Source organism: Portunus trituberculatus, chromosome 7 (assembly GCF_017591435.1).
Source record: "Portunus trituberculatus isolate SZX2019 chromosome 7, ASM1759143v1, whole genome shotgun sequence".
Taxonomy (NCBI): Eukaryota; Metazoa; Arthropoda; class Malacostraca; order Decapoda; family Portunidae; genus Portunus; species Portunus trituberculatus.
Genome location: NC_059261.1, coordinates 6,591,544 through 6,606,543, shown reverse-complemented (window position 1 = coordinate 6,606,543; position 15,000 = coordinate 6,591,544). Strand labels below are relative to the sequence as shown.

The 15,000-nt window shown below is 39.3% G+C and overlaps 1 protein-coding gene across 10 annotated transcripts in view; it reads left to right on the top strand.

Moving 5' to 3' along the window:
* LOC123520412 (innexin inx2-like) overlaps positions 1 to 4,177 on the top strand; it is a 258,633-nt gene extending 254,456 nt beyond the window's left edge. For all 10 annotated transcript variants that reach the window (XM_045282665.1, XM_045282685.1, XM_045282693.1 and 7 more), the window contains one exon: positions 2,207 to 4,177. In XM_045282665.1, coding sequence (XP_045138600.1) covers positions 2,207 to 3,088 — 882 coding nt within the window. In that variant the 3' untranslated portion in view covers positions 3,089 to 4,177. The remainder of the gene's footprint in view (positions 1 to 2,206) is intronic.
* Positions 4,178 to 15,000: the final 10,823 nt, after the last annotated feature.

Genomic DNA, 15,000 nt, shown 5'->3' with positions numbered 1-15,000 from the left:
TCTCTCTCTCTCTCTCTCTCTCTCTCTCTCTCTCTCTCTCTCTCTCTCTCATCTATGTCAAGTTTTGTTGCATTTCTTTTCGTTCTTTTTCATTTTTATAAGATTTTCTGCATTTTTTTATTTTTCTTCGTTTTTTACTTAGTTCAGTTACAATGGAGAGTTTTTTTCTTTTCTTTCTTTTTCTTTTTTTCTCATCTTTTCTTATTTTTTTTCATTTTTTCTCTTGTAATTTTAGGTCTAAATGAATTCTCTCTCTCTCTCTCTCTCTCTCTCTCTCTCTCTCTCTCTCTCTCTCTCTCTCTCTCTCTCTCTCTCTCTCTCTCTTCGTATTAATTTTGTAGGCCTATATCTGCGCCTCTTCAATTTCTAGACTTTTCAATTGCTACGTCTGTTTTTCCATTATTATCGTTGTTATTCTCACTATTGATTGTTCAGAAGGTTATGTCTCTCATCAGATATTTGCTCACTTTCTCACTTTCTTTCTTTTTTCTCAATGGTGTTCCTTATGCAAAAAAATAAATATATTGTCTTTGTTAATTGTAATTCTATTGACAACTGCATGATTATCTAGGTGTAAAAATCTCTCTCTCTCTCTCTCTCTCTCTCTCTCTCTCTCTCTCTCTCTCTCTCTCTCTCTCTCTCTCTCTCTCTCTCTCTCTCTCTCTCTCCATGATGTCAAAATGTATAGATATTTATTTCTCTCTTAATCTTTTTCTCGTTTCAAAAAATTTCTGTGTTAATTTTTTTTCTCTTAAGACAAAAAACACCTTCTCTGTGTCTCCTGGGAACACGGTAAGTGGAAAATTGATAGAGAAATAGATAGGGCGATAGATGGAGATAGAGAGAGATAAGGAGACGTTAGTGTATATGAGAGAGAGAGAGAGAGAGAGAGAGAGATGTGGGGGCTGATAAGATAGACAGCCGGACAGATAGACTGATAGATTGACATTTTAGTAATAGAGTAGAGAGAGAGAGAGAGAGAGAGAGAGAGATACCTAAAAATCTTCACACGTAAAAAAAAAAAAAATCAATAAAAAAAAACAATGATAAAAGCTTCTTGCCTTGCCATTGTTCATTTTCTGTTTCCCGTTTTCTTTCAGCTCATATTTTTTTTTCCTCTTTTTTTCCCTTTTTTTTTTTAAAGGGGTGAGGAAGAGGAGGAGGAGGAGGAGGAGGAGGAGGAGGAGGAGGAGGAGGAGGACGAGATCTTTTCTGCGACTCTGCATTTATATATTTCCTCCTCCTCCTTCTCCTCCTCCTCCTCCTCCTCCTCCTCCTCCTCCTCCTCCTCCTCCTCCTCCTCCTCCTCCATTGTTGCGATTCGGTCACGGGAAAAAAGATAAATGAAAAAAAAGAAAAAAAACAAAAGAATGACAACCATTGTTTTATAAGACGGATAACAAGCCACTTCTTTATTTGTTGTGCTTTTTTGCGTGCGTGTGTGCGTGCGTGCGTGTGTGTGTGTGTGTGTGTGTGTGTGTGTGTGTGTGTGTGTGTGTGTGTGTGTGTGTGTGTGTGTATGCACAGTCACACACACACACACACACACACACACACACAGTTTAATTCAGAGCAGGACAGACAGTGAAAATAACAAGTCCAGGTTATTTTGGGAGTGATAGACTGGAATGGGAATGCCGCGTTCCAGTTTTTGTCGCCAGGTAGGAGGGCAGGTGAGAGGAAGGGAGGGTGGTGGATATAGGCATGATTAGGGGAGGGGAGGAGGGGGGGATGTTTTGGAGGATGTTTGGTATATCTGTAGTCTTTGATCGTGTGTGTGTGTGTGTGTGTGTGTGTGTGTGTGTGTGTGTGTGTGTGTGTGTGTGTGTGTGTGTGTGTGTGTGTGGAGGATCAAAACAGCAGATGATGTCAGGTAACGTACACAGGTGAGGTCATCAGTCAGTCAGTCAGTCAGTTAGTCAGTCAGTGAGTCACATCGCCATCTCTCAGTCTCCACATCTGTTTACTTTCCAGGACTAACGGAGGCTCTAAAACACACACACACACACACACACACACACACACACACACACACACACACACACACACACACACACACACAGAAAAAAGCACTAACCAGTCAATACACACCTGTCACGTCACACTCATTACCTCCACACACCTGGATTTTCTCACCTGTCGCTCTCACTGTCCGCCGCTGTACTCACCTGGCGGCCACCTGTACTAATGAGGTGTGTACTTTCAGGTGGGCAAGAATGTCATCTATCCGAACCTTGGCCAGTTCGTGGAGGGGCAGTCATCGCGGCGGGAGATCTCTTACTACCAGTGGGTGACCTTCTTCCTGCTCATCGAGGCGCTGGTCATCTACCTGCCCAGGCAAATATGGCACCAGCTCACCCACAGCCAGTGCCTCCCCTTCGACTTCACCAACCTGCGGCGCCGCGAGGACTGGGAGGACAAGAAGAACTTCCTGGTGTGGCACATGAAGCAGACCCGAGGCAACCACGAGTACTGGCTGTGGCAGTACCTCCTCACCGAGCTGCTGGCCATCGCCCTCCTCGCCTCCTTCTTCATCCTAACAGACGTGTTCCTCGGCGGGGACTTCTACGACTACGGCCTCGACTGGGTCCACTTCATGCACAACGCCACCAACAACACCATCTCGCCCATGACGGCCCGCTTCCCGCGTCTCACCGTGTGCAAGCTGCAGTACCACTCCAGGGGCGGCACCATCAACTCATACTACCCACTCTGCCTCCTCCCCATCAACTGCTTCAACGATAAGATCTTCCTCTTCCTCTACTTCTGGTACTGCCTGCTGTTCGGCCTGTCCCTGGTGCGCGGCCTGTACATGCTGGTGCTGGTGACCTGCAAACCGGCCCGCCGCCTGCGCCTCAAGTTCAGCGCCAAGCTGGTGCCGGAGGACACGCTGGACCGGTTCATCAACGCCCACAACCTCAGCGACTGGTTCGTGCTGTGCAACCTGGCGCCCACCATGGACCCCGTGCTGATCGCCGAGCTGGTGACGCAGCTGGTGTACGAGGTGCAGGGCGGCGAGAGCTCAGACTCCAAGCCCTCCCGCCTCGGCAAGCAGGAAAAATCGCTCCAGTCTGTTAATTATATATGAGATTCAGCGCCGCGCACTTCCCCGCACTCGCTCACACACTGCCTTCCCAACGGCCAGCCTAACTACGGATTCTGCGCCAATACTAACCCGTACAGTCACTTTCAGAGCCGCTACCCGCCCGTGCACAGCTACGGGACGGCTTACTCCAACGGCCATTGCGACGGGCTGTGAGGCGCGGGCACGCACACCACCGCGCCCACGCATCACCAAGGGGAAGGCGCCGCGCGAGTCTCATGACTTCAGCACCACGCGAACACCGCCACGCCACCTCACCACCACCACCACACCACCACCACCACCACCACCACCACCACGCCACTTCCACAACCACACCACCACACCACGACGCCGCGGGATCTGCCACCACCACCACCATTACCACCACCACCACCACCACCACGCCCCTGGGATGGTGTTTTTATTATTGTTGTTGTTGTTGATTTTTGGGTGATGGACCGCCCCCTTCCCCTTTGATCCCCCCTGCCCCCCTGACCTCCCCCACCCCCCGTCCCCCAACACACACAAACACACACACATACATAGACACATACCACCGCCTCTCCCTCCCCCCTCCCCCCCAGCCCCGGAGCACAGAGGGAGCGAGGGGGGGCATCACAGTTCACGAAAAAAAAGGGGGGAAAGAAAACGGGAGGCGAGGTCAGCGGCGATACATAGAAAACGGAGCCGCGGTGGTGCTGAGGTGAAGGGTGACTAAAGAAGAGGCAAGCGATGTAATGATAATAATACTAATAATAATAATATTAATATTAATAATAATAATAATAATAATAATATTTACTACAGTGTTCTTGTTATGTCGAGTTATTATATATATAGTGATCATTGCTCTCTCTCTCTCTCTCTCTCTCTCTCTCTCTCTCTCTCTCTCTCTCTCTCTCTCTCTCTCTCTCTCTCTCTCCCCTCCATACTCGCAAAAAGCACTATTCGCGTGTGTGTTTCCTCGCTTTACGAAAAAAGAACGAATAATGAAGGGAAAAAACGAAACTTATTGACTTCCCGCTGGTTCTGAGCGAAAATATGTGAAAAAAGTACCAAGGAAACAGACAAATAGGCAAACAAGCAGACACACGGGTGAAGGAAATAGGAGAGAGACAGAGAGAGAGAGAGAGAGAGAGAGAGATGAAAGAAAATAAATGATAACAAAATAGTTCCCATTTATCAGTATTGTAAAAAAAAAAAACGCCTTTCAGTATTAGGGAAGAGAAAACGGAGGAGAACAAGCTTATCTCCTCCTCCTCCTCCTCCTCCTCCTCCTCCTCCTTCTCCTCCTCCTCCTCCTCCTCCTCCTCCAGTGAACTTGCAATCCAGTGTTTATTTGCTCGTTTGCTTGTTTGCTTACTTGTTTGGTTAGAAATAAGAGTGATAGAAGGAAAATTATGCATAGAAAACGGGAATTAGAAAGTGTTTTTTTTTTTTTTTTTTTTTTGAAAGATTTTGTTTTGATTGTGATAGAAAGAAAGAAGGAAGGAAGGAAGGAAATGAAAAGAAAATGGGAAGGAAGATAAATAGAGAAAGAAAATGGGGAAAGTAAGAGAAAAAGGTAAAATGAGAGAAAGAAAACGGGAATAAAAGATAAATTGAAAGAAAAACGGAAAAAAAATCAATTGAAACAAAAATGAGAAAAAATAATAAATTGAAACAGAAAACGAGAAAAGATGAATAGAAACAAAGAAAACGGGGAGAAAATTGAAAAAAAGATAAATTGAAAGAAAGAAAATGGGAAAAGGTTGCAGTTATCATTTTTACCTGTTAATGAGTAAGTTTCTACCTGTCACACCGTTGCTGGCCAGACGCTACGTGACTGTGATGGGGCAGGTGTGTGTGGCAGGTGTGTGTGTGTGTTCATTAGTGGCCACATGTCCTACCTGGAGGGAAAACTGTGAAAATGAAAGAAAACGGAGAAGAAGATAGGTTATGTGGGGAAAAAAAGTGTTAAAATGTAAGAACACGGGAAGAAAATTAAGGAAAAAATAGAAAATGGGAAAAAAGATAAAGAAAATGGATTATGAGGTGGAAAAAAATATGGGAAAAATTAAGTAAAAAAAAAAAAAGATAAATTAAGCGAGTTTTGAGGCTAACTCTCTTTTTCTCTCTCACTTTCTCACTTTCTCACTTTTCTCTCTCTCTAGTCTTCCCGCAACTGTCTTTATTTATCATCTTTATTTGATCATTCTTCATTCCTTCATTTCCTTCATCGTAAGCTTAGTGACGTCACGACCCGCGGTGGCTGTGACCCCGTGACAGTGACAACAACAACAACAACAACAACAACAACACAGAGGAAAGCGACGCGCACACACACACGCACATACCAAAAGGGAGTTATTGTCTTGTATCTTCCAAATCGTGAGGAATTTTGAAACACATAAAAAAAATGTAAAGGAAAATCGAAACACGTGTGGAGTTTTTCTTTGTTCATTAAGGAAACACAAAATAAGAAAAAGATGAAACACAAATTGGGAAAAGAGAAATAGGAAAGTTTTCTTGATTTGTAATAAGGGAAAATATTGTTTTTTTTTTTTTTTTTTTTTTTTTTTTTTTTTTTTGCGGGTGTTTTTCTTGTTTTTCTTTTTTTTCGAATTGATGAGAAAAAAAAAGTTAATTGGAGAAAAATGAGTAAAATTTTGGTTGTTTTTTTTTTTTTTTTTTTTGGGAAAGTTGATTAGAAAAGATTGTTGTTTTTAATGTTTTCTTTTAAATTGACGTGAGAAAAAAAAACGAGTAAAATTTTGGTTGTTTTTTTGGAAAGTTGATTACAAAAGATTGTTGTTTTTAATGTTTTTTTTTTAATTGACGTGAGAAAAAACAAACGAAAGATGAATAAAAACAAGGAAAAATTTTGTTGTTTTGAGAAAAGTTGATTAGAATTAGAAAACGTTGAAAGTTATTGTTTTTCTTTGTTTTTTTCTTGTTTTGGAATTGATGAGGAAAAAAAACAATAAAAAAAGTAAATAAATAAAGATAAGAAGGAAAAATTTTTGGTTGTTTTTAGGAAAGTTGATGAGAAAAGATTGTTTTTATTGTGTTTTTGTTTTCTTGTTTTTTTTTAATTGATGAGGAAGAAAGTAAATAGAAAAGAGTAAACAAACAAACAAGAGGAAAATTTTGTTGTTTTTAGAAAAGTTGTTTAGAATTGAGACAGATTGATGGTTGTAATGTTTGCTTGTTTGTTTGTTTGTTTGTTTTGTTTTGTTTCTTGGTTGTGAGAAAGTAAATGGAAAAATAATATAAAAGTGAATTAAGTTGTTTTTTTTTTTTTTTTTACAACTGAAAAAAAATGTAGAAAAAAAATTAATTCAGTAAAAAATGAAAAACAGAAAACGTGAATTCCCTTAAAAAGAAAACGGAGACAAAACAAAACAAACACAAACAAAAAACAAACAAAATCCAATAGAAAACAAACACGAAAAATAAAAAAAACAAAACTTACAAAAGAGAAAACGGGAAAAAAAGAAAAAGACGAATAACCACACAGAAAACGGGAAACAATTGAAGAAAACGGGAAACAGAAGAGAGAGAGGGGGACTTACAAAATACAAAAAATATAAAAACAAAAAGAAAATAAAAATATCACAAGAAGAAAAGAAAGAAAGAAAGAAAGAAGACGGAAAGTAAAAAAAAAAGTGTGAAATTAAAAAAAGAAGAAAATTGAATAAAAAAAAGAAAAAGAAGAAGAAGAAGGAAAAAAGAAAGAAGTGGAAAAAAAATGGACGTGGTGAGATTTTTCGTGACAGTGTAGAATGTTTGAATAGGTAGTCAGGTAGTCAGTCAGTCAGTCAGTCAGTCAGTCTCTCTCGCGCTCTCGTCAGCTTTGCGTTGTTCTAGCGATTAAGTTTGCCCGCGGAATTGGTTTTTAGCGAATGAGAATGACTTATATATAAAAAAGAAAGAAAGAAAAGGGTTTAAATAGTATATATATAAATAAATATCTATATTCTACGATAATGTAATGTTTATAATGTCTTGCTTCACCTCTTTCACTCCTTCATTCATTTATTTCTTTCATTTCTTTCAATTTTTTTCATTTTTTTCATTTTTTTCATTTTTTTTCATTTTTCATTCATTTCTTTCTTTCATTCATTTATTCATTTCTTTCATTCATTCCTTCATTTTTTTCATTTCTTTCATTCATTTCTTTCATTTTCATTCCTTCATTTCTTTCATTCATTCATCCATTTCTTTCATTCCTTCATTTATTTCAGTTCATTCATGTCCTTCAGTCCTTCATTCATTTCTTTCAGTCCTTCATTCATTTCTTTCATTTCTTTCCTTCATTCATTTCTTTCTTTCCTTCATTCATATCTTTCCTTCCTTTCTTACTTCAGCTTTCATTCCTTCCTTCATTTCTTTCATTCCTTCATTCATTTCTCTCATTCCTTTGTTTTATTATCTTTTACTTCTCTTTTTCCTTCTCTCTTTCCTTCCTTCATTCATTTTTCTTTGTTTTCTTATTCTTTATCTCTCCTTCCTTCGTCTTTCCTTCATTTTCCTTCTCCCTTTCCTTCGCTCTTTCTTTTATCCTATTCCAGTCGTTATTTCCTTCCCTCCTTCCTTCTTTCCTTCCTTCCTTCCTTCCTTCCTTCCTTCCTTCCTTCCTTCCTTCCTTCCTTCCTTCCTTCCTTCATTTCCTACCCGTACCCTACTTGTCCTTCCTTTTCCTCCTCCTCTTCCTCTTCCTCTTCCTTCCTCTTCCTCTTCCTCCTCCTCCTCCTCCTCCTCCTCCTCCTCCTCCTCCTCCTCCTCCTCCTCCTCCTCCTCCTGTTACATTATATATTTCTAATAATGGTTACTGAAACAAACAAAACACAAAAACATTACATTACCAATAATATTTTTTTTCAAAGCACACACACACACACACACACACACACACACACACACACACACACACACACACACACACACACACACACACACGAGCTGAAGGGAAGGGAGGAAGGCAAACAAGAGGCCATTTGTGTGTTTGTTTGAGTGTAGACAAACAGAGACACAAACAATAATGGCTGATAGACAGATTTTTTTCTTATTTATTTTTATTTATTTATTTATTTTATTTTTTGAGGTTAAGAAAATGAGAAGAGGGAAGATCTAGGTGGAGTGTCCCTTTTCCCCTCATTTCCCCTCACTTTTTCCCCCTCTTCTCTCCCCTCATCCCTCCCCTCCCTCATTGTTTAAGGCATTCTGTTGTGATAATGTGTGGTTTGTATGTTATATCTCCTCATTCTTCCCTTTTCCCCTTATTTCCCCTCATTTTCATCCCTCACCCATCCCCTCCTCCTCACCCACCCCTCCTCACTGTTAAAGGCATTCTGTTGTGATAATAATGTATGTATTTGCCTCCCATACATACTCTTCCCCTCATCTTCCCTCACTTTTTCCCCTTGATTCCTAAAAAATTAAGTTTAAAATCACGAAGACTTGTTATATTTATTTATTTTTTTATTTATTTTTTTTTATTTATTTATTTATTTTTATTTTATTTTTTTTGGGTCAATTTAAGAAGATTGGAAAGAAATGTCAAGGTTCTCCCTACATCACGAGTAATTAGGTAGGTTTAAAAAGGTATATATATTTTTTCCTCCTCCTCCTCCTCCTCCTCCTCCTCCTCCTCCTCCTCCTCCTCCTCCTCCTCCTCCTCCTCCTCCATTTATTAGTAGGCGAGTTTATTCAGAGATAAAAAAAAAATATCAGTATTAGAAGATTTTGTGTGTCCTCCTCCTCCTCCTCCTCCTCCTCCTCCTCCTCCTCCTCCTCCTCCTCCTCCTCCTGTTTTTTTTCCCTCCTTTCAATCAATACATTTTTTTTTCTTTTTTCATCCTTTCCATCATTACTTCATCTTCCCTCCTCCTCCTCCTCCTCCTCCTCCTCCTCCTCCTCCTCCTCCTCCTCCTCCTCCTGAAGTAGTGAGAGAAATTCGCTTCCTTCTAAAATTAATAACATGTGAAAAAAGGAAAAGGAGGAAAATTCTCTCTCTCTCTCTCTCTCTCTCTCTCTCTCTCTCTCTCTCTCTCTCTCTCTCTCGCTCTCGCTCTCTTGTTGTTATTATTATTATTATTATTATTATTATTATTATTAAAATGCCTCCTTTAACTCCTTACCTCCCCCTCCCCCCCCTCCCACCCCCTCCCCCTTTCACTCTCACACGTGACAGAAAACGGGAAGACGGCTTGCTTACTGATGCGAAGAAAACGTAAACCAGATTGTGTATAATAGAAAACGGTATTAAAAAAAAAAAAAGTATTGTATGTATGGATTTACGTAGGAATGAAAGCATAATACACACACACACACACACACACACACACACACACACACACACACACACACACACACACACACACACACACACGCACACTTCTCTTTCACCCTTCCCTTCTACTACTACTGCTACTACTACCACCACCACCACCACACCCTCCCTCCCCCCCCATCACACTCTCCCTCCCCCCCCCACATCTCCCAGCCTCGCCAAGGTCACGTCAGGTCACGTGTTGCTTCAAAGAGGTCAGGTCATGTTAAACGTATGGTGTTTTTGTTTTGTTTTTGTTTTTGTTTTTTGTTTATTTTTTCATGGTGATGGGGATGGTGATGGTGATGATGCTTGGTGCTGTTTAGAAAATGGTGTTTGGAATGTTTATGCTGGTGTTTTTTTTATTTTTTTATTTTTTTCATCCACGTCACGTTCAAAAAAAATATATATATATATTACTCATTATTACTATTATTATTATTACTACTACTATTATTACTACTACTACTACTACTATTATCAACGTTTGTGATCTTAGAAGTATATAAATAAGAAAATAAATTAATATATATGTAAATTATAAATATATATAAACTGTTACCCTTATTTGATGCTTATTGTAAAAAAAAATAGAAAAAAAATTGATCTATTGTTATAATTATGTGAAGATTTTTAAAAGGTATTAGTCTGTGTCAAAACTGTGAGTGTTTTTGTCAGTTAATTTCGTGTGGGAAGTGCTGAGTGAACGAAAGACAGAGAGAAAGACAGAACGAAACAAATTGATCATGAAATAGTCTTTGAGATACACACTGAAAAGGAGAGAAGTGGACAAAGGAAAGGATAACTAGAGAGAGACGAAATATAGATGAAAGTGAGAGATAGAGAGAACGAGAAGATAAAGAGAGAGAGAATAGTGAAGTGGAAGAGTAAGTCAATAAATGAATAAATAGTGAAATTATGACAATATATTCACGAAAGAGGAGAAGGAGAAGAAGAAGAAGAAGGAGGAGAGAAATAGGAGAAACACACAGAAACAAAAACAAACACACGAACAAACAAACACACTTTCCCGCCAAAAAGAACAAAAATGCGCTATCTGTCCCTCTGTTTCGTCTCGTCTCGCTGTTTCGAACCATTGAAAGATTCGAATCACATGTTACGAATCTCTTCCCCTCCCCTTTTCCCCTCAAGTTTCTATCTCCCTCTCACAAATTCTCCCCCTTTTCCCCTCTTCCTCTTCCCCTCAAGTTTTCACACCCCTTTCTCACAAATTGTCACCCCTTTCCCCTCTTCTCCCCTCAAGTTTTCACCCCTCTCTCAAATTCTCCCTCTTTTCCCCTCTTCTCCGATCTCCTTATTCCCCCTCAAGCTTCTATCTCCCCTCACTTAAACTCCCCAATTTTCCCCTCTCTCTCCTTCTCCTTCCTCTCAAATTTGCAAGCCTTCCCACTTTTCCCTCTCCCAGTCTTCTTTCCCCTCAAATTTTCACTCTGCTCCCCTCTCTCCCAATTTCCTTCTCCCCTCAGTTCATTCTCTCCCCAAAAATTCCCCTTAGTTCCCTTTTCCTTTTAAATTTTCACCTTTCCTTCTTCCTCCCTCATGTTTTCTCCTCCTCCTCCTCCTCCTCCTCCTCCTCCTCCTCCTCCTCTTGCCACTCTTCCCCTCTTCCCCCCCCTGTGGTCTCCCCTCGTGAAGAGCTTTGATATATAAAGAGGAAGTGAATCTCAGTAGTGGTTTTGATGTCTTTCGGCTTGACTGTATATATAATGTTAACAAGGACGAGTGGAACAGACACACACGTGAGCGAAAACAAGTGAATAACGCGTCATGTCAACTCTTATTGTACTTAAATATTGTTTTTTTTTATTTTATTTTTTTTTTTTTCTTTGTTTTGTTAATGTGGGCGTGGTGATGAGTTGCCAGCTTGCATTTTTTTTTTTTTTCCCTTTTCCATTTCATCATACACCGTTTACTAACATACGTATTATTATTCCTTTAAGCGTTGTTGTATGAAAATATATTTATTTATGAATATAAATATAAATATATAAATATATATATACCTATACATACATACATATACATAAATACACGACAAAAAAAAAAGAGAGAGATAAGATAATGATACTCCATATACAGCCTGTATGATTAAGTATTGTGTATCGAAGAATGAGACAGTTGTAGAATTAAACCCTTTATTGTAATAGTTCTGTGCTACGTTGGTTTGTTTCTGTTTGTCCGGATCAGTCAGTCAGTCAGTCAGTCAGTCAGTCAGTAGGTCATGAGTTGAGTCTATTTGTGCGTTTGTAACAGTTTCCCTTACTAATTAATGATAGGCTCCCCCATCTACTCCCCTCTCCCCTTTGACGCGTTACCCCCTCCCCACCTCTCCCCTCATCCCTCCTCTCCCCCTCCCATGGCACAGCGGACAGAGGGGTGGACACTGAAACGAGGAGACATGTTCTGTACTCGTTTCAAACATGTTTTTTTTTCTTTTATTTAGCTTTGTGTTTGTTTGATTAATTGATTTTCTTCCTTTTTTTTTCTTATTTCATTTTTTTTTTTTTTTGTGTGTGTCTAATTATTGAGTTGTATTTGTTTTGTTTTTTTGTTATTTAGTCTCCGTTTTCTTCCATCCCCGTATCCGATTTTCTTCCATTCCCGTATCCCGTTTTCTTTTTCTTTATTTTTAAGGTTCTTGTTTTCTGTTTTTTTTGTGTCGTTTTATTTATTTTTTGTTATTCTTTCATTTCCTTACTCACTTCTTCCTTCCCTCCTTCCTTCCTTCCTTCCTTCCTTCCTTCCTTCCTTCCTTCCTTCCCTTCTTTCTATCTTTCTTTCTTTTCTATTCTTCATTATTTCCTTCATTCATTCATACATTCATTCTTTTTTATGAATTTGCATAATCATCTCACTCACTCACTCTCACTCTCTCACTCACTCTCTCTCTCACTCTCTCTCTCTCTCTCTCTCTCTCTCTCTCTCTCTCTCTCTTTCATCATCTTGTTTTCATCATCATCTCTCTCTCTCTCTCTCTCTCTCTCTCTCTCTCTCTCTCTCTCTCTCTCTCTCTAAGGATTAGGTATGTTTTAGGCGTAAGCTGCTAATTGGCAACCCCGTCAGCCCACTACCTGTGTATGGTGCCTCTCCCCACTCCCTGTGTTGGTGATTCGCTTGCTAGCATACACTTAAAGATACTTAAGATAACGTAGTAGTGATAAGAAAAGTGTCCAGTGATTGTTTTAAGTAAATTTAAGTATTTTCTTTTTTTCTTTCTTTTTTTTCTTTTTCTTTTTTTCTTAGTTTTTTTTTCTTTTTTTTAAGGTGGTTTTATTGTTAGTTTACTACTTCTACTACTACTACTACTACTACTACTACTTGGTTTACTTATACAATGATTTAAGTAACAAAAACCTGATTTACTCTACGTGGGACTGCTGCTTTCTACTTCAATTACTTCTAAAACACACCTTCCTTACTTAATTAACAACACTTAAGCTAGCCTTTTACTTATAATTTTCCCCCTCTGTAGTGTATAAGTGACGCTAAAAATTACGTAAGTAGGTAACCACTCGGCTTCCTTACTTATATACATACTTAAGTTACCATAGACTAATTTATACTCGGAGGAAATAAAAATAAGTAAAGAGATTTCTCATAAGTTTTCGAGTGTTTCCAGTATTGCCAATAAAAAAAAAAAAAAAAAAAAAAAAGAAAAGGGAAACCGTACCTCAAACTCAGTGGCGCCGTATGAGTGACCATAGGCCTAAAGGATTCTATATAGGCCTCTTCGTGGTCCTATACTACTGATAATATAGGCCTGGTATTCCCATTAGGTCCATCATGCTGATCTATCATTGTTGGAGATAGACCCTGATGATAGACCTAAGTATTTCCCAGTAGGCCTGTGTTTGGGTTGTTTGCCGGTGATTAAGCCTAATATTTCTGGTATAGGCTTGTTATGGGGCTTGTTTGCTGGTGGGTAGGCCGATTTTTTTTTAAGTCTACTGGGACATGTCATTGTTTGCGCGTGTTTGGTGCAGCGCTGCCCAGGGACACGATCTGAGACACAGCGCTCTCTCACCACCACTCGGACAGGTTGCCGTGGAGTTTGGAAGGGTTCTCAAGGATTTCCGAGGTTGTAGTAGAAGTTGGAGGGGGTTCTGAAGACTGGTGATCCTTGGGTAACTTGCCAAAAGGTTCCAATCATCAATATATACCTTGAGAGTATGTTTAGTCACCTTCATAGCCTTGGAAAACGGGATTAAGACGGTCTACTAGAGGTTGGATGGGTTTTCAAGGGAGTTTATAAGGTTTTAGTGATAGTTCGACAAAGGTTTCAATACTAACTCCCTTGTAAACCTGCCCGTCTCTCTCCGCGCCCTTTCAAGACGGTTCCGATTAAGTAAAAAAGGTTTCGGTGAAGGTTGGACGGGTTTTCAAAGGAGTTTACAAGGTTTTAGTGATAGTTCGACAAATATTTCATTATACACTCCCTTGAGAACTCGCCTGGCTCTCTCCGCACCCTCTCAAGACAGTGTTGGCGAGAGGGCGGTGTGTTTCAGAAGTGTTCCTCTCCCTTTGAGCTTTTGTGTGTCGGCGCTGCAATATTCGTTGCAGTGTGTTGTATATTTGTTACTAAGCGCTGGCGGGTTTCCTTATCACGAAGAAACACTTAAAAGTATGTTATTATCGTAGGGTGTATTATACAATATTATACTAGAGACAGAGAGTGTATTAAAGGATATTATTACGTATTATACTACCGATTCGTTGTAAGGCAGATATTTTCGCGGTTTTTTTGGTGTTTGTTTATTTTTTTCTCGAATTTCGTGTTTTATTTATTTATTTTTTTATTTATTTTTTTTATGTATGTATGTGTACACGCCCACTCGAAGGCCACGTACACGTACACACACACACGCGCACACACGGCTAGGCGACACGGATGTAAGTACGTACACAGCAGTCCGTTTTCTTTACAATATTTTGATGGACTACTGCTTCAAATATATATATAAAAAAATATATAAAAAAAATGAAAGAAAAAAAACAAAGCGAAGAAACGCGTGTGTCTGTGTGTTGGTTAGCGCCGTCTTGAATCCAACATGGCGGATAATTATATACTTAAAAAAAAAAAAAATCCTTGTAAATTTATAACGTACTCCCCCTCCCCCCTCCCCCCCGAAGTAGTCAGCTGTCCTGTGTTCGTGGGTGCTTGCTGCAATGTGTAAACAGACTTCCTTCATTCCTTTAGGATACGTACATACATACACACTAACCACTCCTATTGATTTGTTCATTTCTTTTATATATACGAATAGTTTTGTTTTCCCACGGTCGGTCAACTTTGAATACAGTGTTCTATGATTCTATAAATAGTGAACTCAAAACAGACTCGTTAAAAAGAGAAGAGAGAATACATAAGCAATTTTTTCCTCTATTCATATTTTGCAAACCCTGTCTCTGTCTGCTGTCCCATTAAAAAAAGAGATAAATAATAATAATAATAATTAAAAAAAAAGTTTAGAATGTATAAATATAAATTCTATTCCCCCTCATTATAGTCAGTTATAAGAGGAGAAAGCACTGCATTGTAACTTTCCATCACTAGAGGCAATAAGGAAATGATAGTTAATAT